Source organism: Anomalospiza imberbis, chromosome 2, assembly GCF_031753505.1.
Source record: "Anomalospiza imberbis isolate Cuckoo-Finch-1a 21T00152 chromosome 2, ASM3175350v1, whole genome shotgun sequence".
Taxonomy (NCBI): Eukaryota; Metazoa; Chordata; class Aves; order Passeriformes; family Viduidae; genus Anomalospiza; species Anomalospiza imberbis.
Window position 1 is genome coordinate 95,835,897 of NC_089682.1, and position 16,798 is coordinate 95,852,694.

General features: G+C 34.9%; 1 protein-coding gene across 6 annotated transcripts in view; it reads right to left on the reverse strand.

Moving 5' to 3' along the window:
• DACH1 (dachshund family transcription factor 1) overlaps positions 1–16,798 on the reverse strand; it is a 356,490-nt gene that overhangs the window by 31,078 nt on the left and 308,614 nt on the right. For 4 of the 6 annotated variants that reach the window (XM_068182304.1, XM_068182308.1, XM_068182307.1 and 1 more), the window contains 3 exons: positions 9,719–9,866; positions 5,368–5,511; positions 4,831–4,899 (listed from right to left, as the gene is read on the reverse strand). In XM_068182304.1, the coding sequence (XP_068038405.1) occupies positions 4,831–4,899; positions 5,368–5,511; positions 9,719–9,866 (361 nt within the window). Of the gene's footprint in view, positions 1–836; positions 904–4,830; positions 4,900–5,367; positions 5,512–9,718; positions 9,867–16,798 lie in introns of all 6 variants that reach the window. The other 2 variants (XM_068182306.1, XM_068182309.1) reach the window with 1 other exon arrangement.

A 16,798-nucleotide genomic window follows, 5' to 3' on the forward strand; every position in this document is an offset into this window, starting at 1 on the left:
AAGAAAAAAATAATACTTGCAGCAGAGTAAGGAACCAAGGTGTGAAAATGACCAATGGACAAGGAGGATAAACTTTCTGCTAGAGGAGAATGCATAGCTGAGGAAAAAACTGATTGAGAGTGAGCAGGATGGAAGAACTTTGAGAACACAGAAAATGCAAAGGACTTCTTGCCACAAAAACAAACATTTGGGGTAAAAAAACAGATAGACGTGAGAATTCAGGGAACTAAACTGGGCAAGAACACTCAGAGCAGATTTCAGGAGCAGCTGGAATGACAGCATATAGAAGTTGGAAATTATTTGGAAGAAAGCAGAAAAGGTACAAACTGAGGCAATTGCTAGTAAATTTGGAATAAATGGAAAAGACAAAAAAATAGCAGCATGAAAGAGGGAAAATTTGATTAATCTTCCTCTTCTTACCAGGATAGCTTTCAGACAATAGCAGAAAACCATTTGTGAGGAATTTGGCAAAAGGAACACATGGCAGGAACATGACAAGGAAATAATGGCCAATGGTGAAAATGGTGCAGAACTAGAACACTTTTAGAGGATTTTAGATAATGTGTGTGATTGGTATTTAAATAGAATGAAAATGAATGTACAGGACTTGGGAGGGAAACTACTGGGAGACAGAAAATTGGGAATGTGGGATATGTAGAAGAAAAGAAAACATAATAATGTAGGCAGGCAAATACATGGTAAGTAACTAGATGGAGAAGAAAATTCAGTGGAAATAAGAAGGTAAAAGCAGCAGTAAATGTCATTGTTCTAGTGCTTAGTAAGAGGTCTGTTAACAAAACAGTATATAAAAGTCAAACATTATCTTTGTATGGTACCTTTTTGTGTGGGATGAGGGGGTCTTGGGAAACCGGATTGGGAGCTAGGCATAGGCATCTAGTGAACCTACAATATGTATGGAGAAGAGGATAATCTGCTTTATTATTATTTAAAACAGAAGCAAAGAAAACATTTAAAACCAGTGTCTTCACCAGTTCCTAATAGCTTAGTATTGCTTTCTATCACCCAAAAAATACATAAGTACATCTGAGACCCAAATTTGAATTATTTATTATGATTATTTGTTAACATTCTATGGAAATTGCAGCAAACTGTTATCTACTCAGTATTTAAAAAACTCAAACACAACCCTAAAATACCCTGCATTGCTTCTTTTTATAGTCTTGTATTCAAATTCCTTTTTATTATTGCTTCCATTTTACAAAAGACTTTACATGCACTAAAAGTGAATCTAAATGAGTGCTACATGACGAAAAATAGAACAGAACATACCCCCTTATTGACAAATGCAATTATCTTCTGTGCTTAAATTAGTTCTATCCCTTACTCTTCAAAGTGATACTTAAAAATAGCAACATTAGATATAACTTCAAGTTGACAAGTATTCAATTATTTATAATAAATAGTAAACAAAATCTTTAGTTTTAATTATGATTTTCTTGCAGAATTTTTTCTTAAATGCTGAAATTACATTTTGTATTTCAATTATATCACTTCCCTACAGAGCACTGAAGCTTTCCTACCTTTGTTTGCTTAGTTACAGAACTACATAGCACGCTCAACACAGTAAATTGAAAAATGATTGTGGATAAAAAGACTATTACCCCAGGCATGCTTAGATACTGAGATACAGATATATTTTTGAGAGGAATAAGAAAGTATTTCCCTAGTAAATATTTTTTCCCCAGAATCCGAAAGATGCCAGAGGTGGTATTATATTTTTAATTATGGAACATACTCTATATAGGATATAATAAATATTTGTATATTATATTTCTTCTATAGTGTATACCAAAGTATACAAAATATCATTTACAAATAAAATGCAAGGACACAATTGAAATTTTGTGTAATTGTGACAGTATAGTCTTTATTGCCCTAAAGAAAATCCAAGAAAGTACTGGAAAATGTTTCAGCCACTGGAAAGATTTTGTAGAGTTTTGCAGATAAAGGGCCTCATCTGTACTGAGCATGCTTTATTCCAGTGCTTCAGGAATGAAGTGGTTCTTTCCCTGCAATTCCTTCTCCTCACTCCTGCTTACAACTGTCAGGCTAAATACAGAAATTGGAACAGAATGCTCCCAGTGCTTCCCTCCCTGATATCCAGGCAGGTACATGAAAAGAAACAGAAATGTACTGAAACCAGTAGGGAATGTGAGCCTGACCAGGGAGACTGGGGAAGCAGACACCACAGATGGAGATGTGGTTTGCAGCAGGGAAGGCTGGTAACAGGGAATGCCAATGCAGCTCTTGAAATGACTGGGTAAGGGGAGGAGGCAACAGGAAGAGTCAGACAGAGCCAGGGGGTCACGGAGAAAGAAAGAGCTTGTATATAAATAATTAGGGTGGCATTAAACTAAGTTCAGAAGAGAATGATGGGAGAATGCGAAGTTGGGGGAAAAAGAAGAGCAATGTAACGTAGAGCAAGGAAATGTGTTTGGTTAGCAATTGACAAAGGGTGGATTGGTGGGAGGAGAAGAAAGAAGAAGGAACTGGGACAGATACATAGGGATACATAGCAAGGGGGACAGAGAAAAGGGAGTTTATGGTGAAAGGAAGTCCTCCTTCCAATATTGGAAATGAACACAAAGGTCCTCACATTTGGCATGACTTGCCTGCTATTAACTGTTTCTTAAACTATTTCTGAAGTCTGTCACCCTATAATGACTGATTTACATTGACAATATGTTCCTACAGTTACATTTGTGTTGTAGGGTTACATATTGGAGTAGATCTAAAAGTTCTGAACTGCTGTATGATGATTGAGCTGAATACATTAAATTGAAAGACATGAAAACTGTCATTTCTTGCTTCTTCTTTCCTTTTTCTTAAAACCCCTCTGCTTTAGTTATGTGTTGAGAGTACAAAGTAGATACAGGAAATGTCAGAATTAAGGTTGCCTTTGCAATATGATTCAATATCACAGTCAGAAAATATCATGGTCCAGTCTTGAACTAAATAATAATCTGTGGGTTTTAATTTTGTTTTTAATGTGTATCACCTGGGACAGATGAATCAAGGAAAAGTCATTACTGAGAATGTCTTCCATAAATCCTTGATTTCACTTATTGCAAAAATGGAAATATATGAAATGAGCAGAGGATAGCTGAGAAAGAATGCACAGCCATTGTTCAAAAGCTGAAGTGTTATTCCTATATAGTTTGGGATAAATCCTTTAGAATATATGCTTTCAAATTTGTGTTGCTCATATTATAAATATCCAACTTTACATTTCAGCCTATGAGCAAGACTCAGTTCAACAGGAACAGTAATTGGATTACACCTGCATGCTTCTGCCAAAAATGCAAATTATCCTGAAAAATTAGGTCCTTGATACTTCACAGTTAAGCAATATGTCATCTTAATCTGTATTTGACTCTGTTTCCCAGCTATCAAATTGGAATACTCCAAATTTCACTTCCTTGTAAGAATGCTCTGACGATGGAGCAATTAATATTTGCAATAAGTACAAGTACTGCAGTGACTGGTGCTGCAGCATGGCCTCCCAAGAAATTAAAAGTCTGTTTTAGCATCAAAAAAGTAACAAAATGCCTGGATTATAACAAAATAAAAAAGTGGCTGAGTTCTTACCAAATTAATTATATCAAATGGTGCTTTGAATAATGTGCATGTTTTATGGGAAGGAAGGCAGGATTCTGGCGTTAACAGACCCCATAACATGTATTCACTTCCCAGGCAACATTTAGTCTGGCATATTCCAACTTCTGTGCTATTGACTTTGCAGACGTAGCTTGCTTTAAATGTCTTTGTTTATATATATGTGTTTGCCTTTCATAAGAACTTATTGCATCTTTGATATTTGTTTATATGTTCAATCCCTTAAAAGCTTCTTGACTTTTTTATTTTGTTGTTACAGCCTCCTTGTGGCACACCAGTAACAACTCCTTGGAATTTAGGAAATGTGATTAAATAACACACAGAAGATGTCAAATGATATTGTTAGGATGATTGACTTCAAAATGCAAAATAAAGGCAATTGAGTGAGATTACTGGAGCTAATCCTTTTAGGCTTGCCTCTGAAAAATGCACCTTCATTTACCATTGAAAACAATTGCTATTTTTATTGCTTAGTATTCATGTAGGTAGATTTAGCTGTTGATAAGAAAAGATATTATAAAAGAAATGCTATCTTCAAAATTTGCTCTTTACTAATATCTTGATGTTTGCAATGTATATATACATTTAGATTCACAGGGGAAGTAATATGGCTCTCTTTAGTATTTAATGTATAAATTTATTCAGCAGATTTGTTTTATTAAAATGTAAATAATGGGATGTGGTAAATGAAAAATCCAAGATGGGAATAAACAGCTTATTTATTGTTAATGCTCAGAGTAGCTTATTGAAACAACATCTTTCAGTAACTGCTACTGACTATTAGCTATGAAATTCTCATCATGCCTTGAATGTTACCCATTAGGTTTAGCCATTTGTACAGTTAAAAGGCTCAAGATGTTTCAAATACACCTTTAAAAACATTATTAACTCAATTCAAAGTACACATATTCAAAAAAAACTGCATTCAGTATGTCTGAGATTCAAACCAATACTGCTTCAAATTAATTATTCTTCTTTAATTGCTCTGTATAAACAGAAATGACCTATTAATTTAAAGAAAATCTATCAGCACAGAATGTATTCTCTCTTATAAACAACCAAGATGAACTTGACCTTGTTTGAACTTGTTTTGATGTGGCCCAGATGGTAGGCTACATGCTTGAATAGCAGTCTAAAGCTGAGGAAAAACTCATATAGCAAGATCTAGATTTATAGCCTTTTGCAAATTCCTACCTTGTATTGTCCTTTCAGCATCTGTTCTGCCCCCGCTGCGGTCAGCTTCTATCTCTGGGGTCAGAGAGTCTAGAAAGATAGAAAGGTAAGACTGACACATATTTCATTTGATTCTTATAGCCCTTTTTACAACCTGTTACTCCAATGCTGAATTATAATACAATCAACCTTTGTCAGTTTTTTTAATGTTGAACAATGACTGGAGGCCAGGACAATTTTTTGTTAGACTAGGAAGATTAATGAGCAATAGATTTTTCAAGCATAAAGGGGAGGAGAAAAAAAGGAAGAAAAAAATTGACTTCTCAAACTAATAATATAAAATTGTCCTAGTTTGAACATTGTCTCCAGTGAGTTTATTTGCACATACTATATAAAGTAACAAAGCAATAAAGATAGAGGTATCATTTGAATGAAGGAAAGAAAAGAGATTTTCCTTTTTTTCCCTTTCCATCATGTTATAAATTTTCAATATAACAAAATTCTTTTGGCACTTAAATTGAACGTTAATGACATAGAGGCAAAAAATTGGCTTCTTACCATTTAGGACCCTGAGACTATCTGTTGAAGCTGCCTGTTTCAGTGTTTGCTCTGCTTGCTCTCGTCGTTTAGTCTCAAATTCAAGTGCTTCCTGCAATTTCCTCTTTGCCTTCTTTTCCTTCTTTAGCCTTTTCTGAATTATTGCTGTGAAAGGAAAATAACATCAGTGCGCTCCACTTTGGATCTGAAACTTGGCTGCACGATGACCTAGTGTTTCCTGAGAAACACTATAACTGAGATTTTCATATAAACCAATGAATTACACAATAACCAGTTACATGACTTGAAATTTGTTGGAATCACCCTGGAATGTTCTAAATGCTACTGTTCTATATGCCAGTATTGAAAACTGTATGTAGTATCAAGAAATGACTGTGATTTTTCAAATCAGAAAACTTTGAAAATCAGCAATGGATGTACTTTTTGAATCATCTGACATAGATAGATCCCTGTCTCTGGAGGTGAGGGGGTGTTCAGAATTAATTTCACCATTTTTATTTCTCATAGCACAGTTAATAGACACATGGTGATGGAGTTCTTGCCTCCCTGCAGCTTCTCTTGCATAAGAGGGGGATCCATCTGCCTGTGTCCTGGGCAGCCCCCACCCTGCTCTAGTCCTCATTTCTTGGGGAAAGGCCCTGAGACATCTAACTCCCCTCGAAGCTCTGCTCCCTGCAAGCCATCTGACCTCTTGGTGCCTGGTCTCTTCTCCATATTTATTTCATTTCCATTGTGTCTTTTCCTTTTCTCTTTCTTGCTTTCTGTTGGTGCCTGTGCCATCAGCCATCTAACCTTGAAGAACTCACAGCAAATCCTTCATGGTGCTCAATCCTCCAGTCAAGTAAATATTAATATATGTTGTCAAATGTGAGGGAAAATGTTAGTAAAGAAATGAGTATTTTGAAATTAAATATAGAATGTCCTTATGTAGAAAAAAATGTTTTCCTTGAATTTCTTCAGCTTAAACTCTTTAGGAAAAGGATGGCAAGTCCAGTATGGGACTTCATCACAATTTTCTTTTCTATGTTACCAGTGATTTACAACCACAAAGGTAAGACTTGCAGGATCCCTAACTAAAGGAACGTATTACAAATTATGCTCCTGATGGAAAAGGGTAAAGTCAACCAATTTTTCTTCTCCATTAAAACCAAAGTGGACCTCTGAACCAATCATATAGAGTTGTAAAGCACAGCATTATCTCCCCCACCACACCCCAACCATTCTTATATAGCACATTTAGGGTTTTCATGTATGTGCATGTAAAAAGCTTTTTGTCCTAAGATCTTTCTACGTAATCCTTTCCTGAAGATTCTGTTATTTTGACACTAACTAAAAAATTATCACTAAAGAATTCGCACCAAAAGAATCATCCTTACCAAACCCAGATACTAGAAACTGTTAGGTTTGCATGTCAAGATCTATCTAGCCCTGTATCTCACTGCAAAGCAACCTCTGGTGTATGCCTAGGAATGAATGCTGGAAAATACAAAAAAAAAAATACTTTCACCAGTTCATACTCCCCAGAGACAGTAGACTGTGATGGTGGTATAAATCATAAAATGCAAATAATAAAACTTTTAAAGGGAACTGTCATTGTTATTACTCTTTAATTCATATGCTAAGAAGAACCACCTTTTAGATGGTCTTTTATGTTTTGTGCTGCTATACAGAACTGTTCAGGCACAAAATTAACATAAGCACATATCCTGTAGTCAGAATAACTACATAATTTACATCCAAGACTTCGGAATTTTGGTTCTTTCTCATTTTGTACAATACCAACTACTTTACAGGCTAATTAGCTCATACTATCAAAGAACATCTAGCATCTATACAAAGGCTAAACTAAATACATTTTGAATCATTGCATGGTTTTAATGTTTTCATTATAAGTACTTTGAAAGTGATTGCAATAAATGAGAAGGAAACATATGTTGCTTTCTGAATTAAAATGTCATCATGGCTGACACATTGTAGATGTGACTACAGCAGTCAGAGCCAAAATTAGCAAACCCTTACTGTGTAGCTGCTCACAGAAGAGATATTATCCCACTTTCACCAGTTGATGAGACACATCCTACAGCCTTAGGAATCGCTAATTGGAAAATTTAAAAAGAAGGAAGGAAACAGTACAGCAAATAAGCAGCTCTGTAGAGCATACAGTAGCAGCCGTGAATCCAATACTCCATAAAAAAAGACAAAAATACTCATCTATAGCCACTAAACAGAATTATATTTGACTTGTATTAACAAGATGAGCAAAAGATAGATAGATGTTGCCTAATGCTGAAGGTCCCCTCCAAATGAAGGGTTTGACCTGTATGTGACACAGTGGCTTGTGTTTCTATGCTGTAGCTTTTAAGTGCTTTTCAGTATTTTCATGTGGCATCTCTTCACTTAGCAGGGAAGCTAATACATTTCTCCCTTCTTGCTTGTGCTTCCATTAAGACATGTGAAACTTTAGGACATGACACTTGCTATCTGAAAAACTAATAGTAGGCAAAGGCTCCTATGCATTTTTCTGCCTTTAATTGAAGAATAAATTTTCACAATAATTACAATCTGGCCTTATTTTTTCTCTCTTACTTCGATCTGTTTATTTGAAAGAATAATCCATACTTTTATTTCTTTTATACAGAAGTATCCACTAGCAGAGATAGTCATCCTCATTATATTTACTTTGCTGCCTACGACCATTAACTGTTCAAATCCATTCCTCTTTGGTCTGACTGTTTTCCCAGTTCAAGATCATCATTAGAGGGATGCATATACAAGAGCAGGTAATGCATCATGCTGAAAATAATATTGCCAATTATTTCAGTAAAATAAACACAATAAGAGACTATCCCATGTTTTTTTCTAGCATACAACTTTGAGTGAAATTAATTTTGCTTAATTTTATCTTTTCAAAACATATGTGTCTAGCACAGCTTTGTCAACCATGTGACCTCTGGAGTTAAAGGGAAGAGAAAGAAGTCTTCACAGTGCAATTGATCCCACCTACTTGTCTATATAACAGGCTATACAAGTTTCTTTTTTTATTGTCCAGAAAGAGAATTTCTATTCATTAAAATGAGATGCTTAATTTGTAGATGGCAAAACTAAAGATCAGATGGGCTCCCCCTCAAACCTTTTCTGTTTTGCATGTGATTGTACAACTCCAAAAAGGAATATATATTTGAGCAGTTGTGAGAAAGTTGTGAAGACTAACCAAATTACTTTACTCTTTTACCAAACTAATTTAAAAGTAATACAATTGTATTGAGCAGAATGGACCAGTTGGGGACAAAGGGATGACTCACTGAGCAGGTGTGAAAATTGCTAACAGCAATGGTTTTTCAAAATATATTTTCATAAGTTAAGGAAAGGGTAATTAATGATGTGATAGTCCTACCCTTTAATAGGTCAAGGCATGAAATAGGATTACATTGTGTACTTACTGCTAGCATGTTAGTTTAAGGCATAATGACATTGGCTGTGAATCCAGTTGTTCTTGGGATTCTCTGTTTAGGTGGTTACCAGAAAATTAAACTGGACAAGAAGAGACTTGTAACTCTAGCTCTGCAAAAATACACATCTGACTTGTCATGGTCTGAGTTAAACAGCAAGGGAGTTCCAGAGGTTAACTGTCCTTGCAAATTAATCAGGCACTATTAAAGGGTGAGACATACAGAGACAGAGAAATGAATACATAAATAAAGATAGAAACATGCTCGTAATACAAATAGTTACTGCAAATCACTCCAAATTGTCTCATCTTCACTATCAATGCAATAATTTAAAAATCTCTAACATGTACAGGCTTTACAGTGGGCTGATGGTAAAGCTACAAATGCTACTAATGCTTCTGCTTCATCAAGAAAAACTTTCACAGTTACTTCTACAAGCACGTATTTTATCTACCATGCATTATAAAGAGCTCATATATTACCATTATCTTTATATTTATTACATACAGTTTGCCTAAATATGCATTTTAAGAACAGAACAGAGTTCCTAAAAACTTGCAGATTCTTAAATTTGATACAAATTGTATTAAATAGCTATCCCTTTTCCTAATGATCACAACCTACAAAGGTCTGTTACAGCATATAGGGTATTTATAATTGCTTTTGCATTGCTGATGTAACAATATTCAAGAAAATGTTGAGAAAAGGGAGGGTCCTTCCTCCAAGTCTTATGAAGACATTCTACAAAATTAGGCAGGTTAAAAAACATACTTCATTGCAGTCAGATGAGACCTAAGATAATTTAAGAGAGATAAAATTTTGATAAAACACAGGTGTTTGATAGAAAATCGTTTCCTAAGGAAATAAATAACAAGATGTTTATGTGTACTTAATCAAGGTACCTCTGTTCTTTTGCTCCACAGCCAACTGTTTTTCAAGTGTTTCCCTCAGTTCTCGTTCCCTGAAGAGTTCCATCTTCAGCTCTGTTTTTTCCAGTTGGACCTGTTTCTCTTGAGCTCGGGCATTGTCTATAGCAACCTTTAGTAGACCCTGTTCAGAGTAAAGTTGGATATTTGGAGAATGTTAGACTAGCTGACATAATAACTAACTACTGTTATTTTTCCCCGGTAGTGATGTGATATTTTAGAGATAAAAAAAAATCTGTCACAGGATCAAAGCTACCTATTATCAACAGCAATTTTTAACTGGAATTAACTTTTTAACAAGTGGACAAAAATCTGTAAAAAGATGGGAGTCAGCTTTTCTTAGAAAATGCAAACTCACCTCTGACTGTGCACATAATTCATGTGAAAAACATACAGGAATAGGTTCACTCCTCTTAAGAAAAATTGGCAATCTCACAGTCACATCATGCACAGAATTCCATCTCTAGTCCAACTCAAGCCAATGGAAATTAGCTAAAGGAGAAAGGCTCTTTTAAAGTCTTACCATCTTGCTCCTCATCCTTGTTAATTACTATTAATTTCAAATATTTGCATATATCATTAAGGTTCCACGGATTATAGGTATATTGGGATAGCAAGGAAAAGACAGTCACAAAGCAGGAAGACATTTCTGTTTTAACAAGTCTGTTCCTTGATTTGTAGGATTATTATCTCACAATAGAAAAACAAAACACAATCATCTCTTGATTTCTTGAACTGAGATGGTGGATACCAACTCTACCTTTCTTTCTGTTAGTGTATCAGGAAATAAAATTTCAGATTATTTTAAGCTTCCTTTGAGAATTCCAACTTCAAAATTCCTTCTTCTTTTGCAAGGAAATAGGATGATCCTGGCACAACTAACAACATATTATTAATGATATTAACTAAATAGTTAGGACACTGAGTCAGGGCATCAAAATATAAGGAGAAATGGAATTTAAATAAATGAACATGCAAATATCCTTTTCCCTTTCCCAAAAGCCTGGCCATTAGGCTCTTGGGTCTACACTCGAATCTCTCCTACTGAAGCTATCATAATAAAGTAGATAATTAAGCATGGGTATTCATATATGAACCTCCATGGATATGAAACTAACTCTCCTATATCCTAGGCAAGACTCCTGATAACTTAACTCTAGAGATAATTTGACCCAACAGAGATTTAATTACTGATATGAAGCAAAACAATGCCAACTAAAGACAGACCACTACTCCCCGATGGTTTTGCTATGGAAACATTCAGCTAACAGATATAAGGTTCACACTCAAGACCTGGTTTGAGCACTACAGACATAAAACCATGATGCCTCTCTCCCAGACAAGCTTCCTCACCCCTCAGCCAAACTTCCTAGACTGGATTCTGGGTTGCATGTTTTTTCACTCTTTTTTTTCAAATATGTCCCAAAGAAGAATGGAAAAATAAGCAAGTATAATGATATTCGAGAAACAGAAAAAGTATTTTTGTGAGTGTTTTGTGAATCTGCACATTTATCCCACTAGTCTTCCCAGCGTCAATGATTGGTGCGAAATTTTTATCCTTCAAATACCTCTTTTTAATTCTGTTTTCAGAGCCTGTTATTTTCAGTACTTCTCGTCCTTCTTAAATCGTTGCCTCAAATCTTGTCATTTTCAGCACTTAATGCTCTGCAGCTCTGTTACACTTCAATCTATTGAAGTCCACAGAAGCTAGAAGAACTCAACACCTTCTGACTACAAGGCCCAGATGGTCAACACAATGGTATACACTAAATAAGAATTTTACCATGTTTGGAAATATGGTAACAATGGTAACACAACAAATGTCCTCACAAATATGTTTAAAGTTTCAGCAGTTTTCTTTTGCTGCTGTAAAATAGCTAAATCACAAAGGTCTTTTGGGTTGAATGTTAAACCCGAACGACTATTAGAGAAAAATATAGAAATCTACCTATAAAGCTCTAAGTACATATGTAAAGCAAAATACAATTTGAAATATTTGTAAAGTGTTTACAATCTATTTTTCAGAATTTAATATTAATTTGAATTCTGTTCCTTTTCCATGGCCATATTCTCTTATGTTTGGTGCATTTGAATTAGTAAGAAACTGAAGCAGGAGTTGTTTATCAATACCTGCTTCTGCCTTATGCATAAACTCTAGAGTGTTTTAATCTCCTCCTATTCCTCACTTACTGGAACATGTGATTAATCCAAATCATAAATAAACCAGAGCAAGAGAAATTACATGAAAAGTATTTGTTGATGAAAAGTGTATTGTCTAGTAAGTTTGAAGCTGCAAAGACTGTCTTCCTAAATTCTTAAAATCCATCTTGTTTAACAATAAAATCGTCACTAAAGCAACTGCCATCTTTACTCAAATCAACTACATTCATATACATGTTTCTTCTTCATCAGGAACAAACAATTAGTAACAAATGAAAGAGATCATTACATCAAGTGCCCTTTTAGATCACCCCAATTAAAACTTTAGTTTAGCTGTATTTTAATTCTAAGATACCAAATTCTAATTTTCTGCTCTGATTGCTCTTGTTGACTTATCTTTGAAAGATGTACTCTCAGTGCAAAGCCTAGAGATTATTTAGCAAGATGCCAATGTTGGCATCACTTAATGTGTTGATTGGTTGTATGATCAGTAGCAGTTTAAAATAAATTACTATTAAACTATTATTGTCCTTGGCTGAGAAAACACAATATTTTGGTGTTCTTTAAATATGAAACAATCATTATGAATAAACATGGAGAATAACACTAGAGTGTAACACTGATATGTGTAATTTTATATTAAGATTTGCTGCAAAGTATGAAGCTGCTAAAAGAATATTACATTTTCTATTGAGTTTCTGCACCACACTTCCTCCCCCAGCCTTTCCTTTTTTTTTACACTTGCTAACATAGCTAATGGTAATACATTACCTATTGCTGCTGATTATGTCTGAAAAATATTAGCTTTTTGGAGCCAAGATTCACTAGGGACTACTTATAAGCTACACAAAATTAAGTTTCATTTTTAGAAGTTAAATCAGTGCACATCAGTAGGCATCCAGAGTGAAAAAAATCTGCACTAGAGCCAAACTGATGCATATCAAAAGTGCTGTTGCTGCCAATGACAGCACTAACGCAAAAATACTGAAAACATTCAATATCTCCCTTTATTCAGTGCAGAAGGGGCTGAGAAAAACTAAAAAAGTACAACATCTAAAAAATCATCAGTGCCCCTTGAAACAGGAATAGCAATTTCAGAGTTGCATGAAATTCTATTAATTCTCCCAGTGGATCAGCTGTGGAAGATTATACAAAATGCATTATGTCCAGCTTGTATGTGCTATGGCTGATCCTCTAACCTGATATTAAATCAATATGCTGCCAATGACAATGGGAAATGCAGTGCAACATGGGACATTAACAAAAAGAAAATATTTCTCTTTAGGGAAGGTCAGATGTTATAGAGGCTGGATAATGATAATTGCAGTGAACATGCTCAGGTGCCAGATTTGTTTTTAATACAGTATGGCTCTGTCTGGAGCCTGGCTTTAGGCATGGCAGGCCATTCTTTTTGGTGTCTCTCTTAATTTTTGTTTCAATGTAATGTCAAAAATGGACATTTTATTCCCTGGAGATTTATAGGTAATTCTAATTTGTTTACCTTACTGCACTTTTTTTAGTATTTTCACTGACAAACCCTTTAGAACTGTCCCAAACAGAATGCTAAGTTGATATATGAGTTTCTTCCCATTCTCTGATCTGAGAACAGCATCATATAAATGCAACCTCATGATCCTACAGAAACTAAACATACATCAAACCTCAACTCGGTCTTAAAACCAGTATTACTCATCACTATTTTTAAGTTATGCAAATAATGTGTTGCCTACTTTGAAAGGGGTGGAGGGGAAAGTGTATAGAAGCTCCTTCTCTTTCTAGCTCTTCTAGCTAGTGTGTGTTCCACCTAACAGAATTTAGTTGGCTACATGTTTCTATGTGACATTAAAATGACCTTGCTAATTAGTTTGACAGTCTATCCAGAAGATCATATCCTGTTTCCAACAATTGCCCACATTGAGTGAAAAAGGGAAACTAAAATATCAGGGCATGCACATTAGGAAGTTTTCCTATTCAAAATTCCTGGCTTCCAGAGGGCTGCAGCTCAGGGGCTTCTTTCTGCAGTATTAGCTATTCATGGTTAAAACACTTTCAAATAACATTGCTTTTCTTTTAGTAAGGAAAATATATGTAATTTGAATGCTGTCATCATTAAAAGTATGTAGTGGAAGGCTCTAGAAAAAAAAATACATACAATTCTAGGTAACTTCATATGTTAATTTTTAAATATCTGCTATTTATAACTGACTAGTGACTAAGTACCATGTGAAGACAACACAGTCAAAATATCTCTAGAGATGACTCCTGAAAAGACAACTTTTTTAATAACTCAGATTGCATACTTTATCACAGATAAAGGTATATTACACAAGTATAAACAGTATTTTCCATTAATACTTTCTATGAAAAAAAATCTCTTGAATTGTAGCAGAAGATCAAAAAAAATAACATGAATTAAAACTGGGATTTTTTTTTACATTATCCACTGTTTGCAGTGTTTTTCCCTTAGTATTTAGTGATAGACAGTAACAGTGCAGGAAACTCACAGCAATAAAGCTATTAGTTTTCTTTGTTTTCAGAGGGGAATTTAGTTTGCAACCATGCATTGATTTTATTAATATCAATGGGAAGCTTGTAAATTAATTTAGGTATCTCTCTAAAAATATTTAACAATAAAAATGTGTGAATACAATACAGTTTTGATAGAAAAATACAGCTCTCATAGTGCAACTATATCATCCCTTAGATATTAATGGAAATTCAGCTCAGGGACATTAGAGATTCAGACTCTAAAAGCTTGAAAGAACATTACTATTACCCAAGAATATTGTAGCATCATGAAAGGCCGTGGCTGTAACACACTTTGGCATAATCAGGCCATGACTCAAAAAGGTAAACTTATGTGAGGGGTATGGAGACATCTTTAGCCTTCTCACAAGTACATACACAGCATTTTGCTGAGACTCACTTTCCCCCACCCTTCATCCTCCCTGCAACTGCACTTAGACTTCCAACATTGAATCCAGAAGAAATATACAAATACATTTGTGAAAAAACAGACATATCAATTGATTTAAGTTCTCCAGGGAAATTTATTTTCTCTTTGTTTTAGATATGCAGATATAAGTCCAAATGAGAAAATATATTCCCAATCTTATTCCTTTTTTAATGTGTGTATTTGTTTAATTATATTTTTTTAGAGTTTATTATTTGTATTTCAGCAGTCTCCAGCATGAACAATGATATTATTTCAGGTATTGTATACTGTTATTATCTCCTCTGTAAATGTACAAATAATTAAATATTGTATTTTGCTTAAAGAAGCATTTATGGAGAAGTAAAAACCCCTCCATATATATGGTATACAGAAAGACATACTGGTGACAGCAGAAGCAAATAGGCTATTTTAATATTTGCCTAAAATTTTGAATTTGTGATCAGGGGCTATCCATTTAACTTTAGTATGGATGGAAGAAAAGAGAATCACTTTTGCTCAAAGGTCACATCTAAAAAATGACTCAGTCTACTAAAACAGAATTACACTTAGGCAACAAGTTCAGCTGAGCTCATCAGTATCTGCAGGACTTCAAGCACATTTGTTTTCAAATAACAAAATATTTAGAAGTTTTGTTTGCAGACCCAAAGAGCACTGTTTCAATGACAAGATTTAGGATCCTTTTTACCCTGACAAAGGTCAACATTAGAGCTCCTAGTGCCCATAGCACACCCTAATCCTGTTCTAAGTCTGGATTATTCTGATCCTCCAGATCCTGCACCACAGATGGGGATCACGGCAGAGACATCCACCGTCAATTCCGTGCACATTGGTGTAGCCAGAAGCTCCTTGCCTGTATATTCCTGTGATTATCACATTCCTAAAATGTAGGCTACCTCCAGCACAATGTGTGGTATGTTGTGGCTGCTCCCCAGAGCCATGACCTAACAAAAAATGTAGACTTGCATTTCACAAGCAGACATATACCCTTTCAGTGAAAGGACACATGCCTATTTTCAGCATGAATGACCCTGATGAAAAAAGAGCAGTGTCTACCAAATCCACTCATGAAGCCATTGGCAATCTATTTGAGGAAGTTAGATCTGCTCCACCGCTGCAACAAGAGAACAGTGAGGGATCACACTGCTCCACCTCCCCATGGAAACCACATCTCTACTGACAGGGATGCAAAACACGTCAAGTCCAAAGGACAGCAAGGAGCCATTTACTCAGTGAAAAAAATCCTTCTAATCCAGGTGATAAATACATCATAGGTATGGTTTACACATTTCCTAGCAAAGTCACAAATTACAGTGCAATCAGGGACTATGGTACAGAATTGTCTCTTTCCACAGATGCCAGCAACAAATTTGAATTTGTAATCAAATACCTGAAACTGTTCTGGAAGTGTCAGCATCACAGTATCTAACTTGCTTGTGGGCATGGGGTAACCCCCTCTCATTGCAATAGTAATGAAATAATACTATGGAAATAATTTTAAATGGCATTGATTAATGAAATTGCCACTATTGTCCATATGATATTGTAATATACTCTACTGATATTTAAGTCAACTTTTCCTACACAGATGGGAAAATCAACTAATTTTATTTATTTTTTATTTTATTAAGCAGATTTCTAATGTTGTCCAGATAAAAAACCTGGAGCAAGGGAGAGGGAGGGAAATGCTTTTCATATACTGTTGTGAAAAGATTCCTAGAAATCTGTCAAAGCCATGTACTGTGATGTGGGGACATACCGAAAAAATCCAGAAGGACTTATGTCCCACCACTTTACACTAATAGATGATTTTTCAATATATGGAATATCAAGGTAAAGAGCAGGATGCTTAAAAGCAATACAAGAGAAGGCATAAAAAAGTTTCTGGTTTGTTTATGATGTTGCCTTTTATTTTATCTTTTCATTTCAGGTAAGATTAGAGT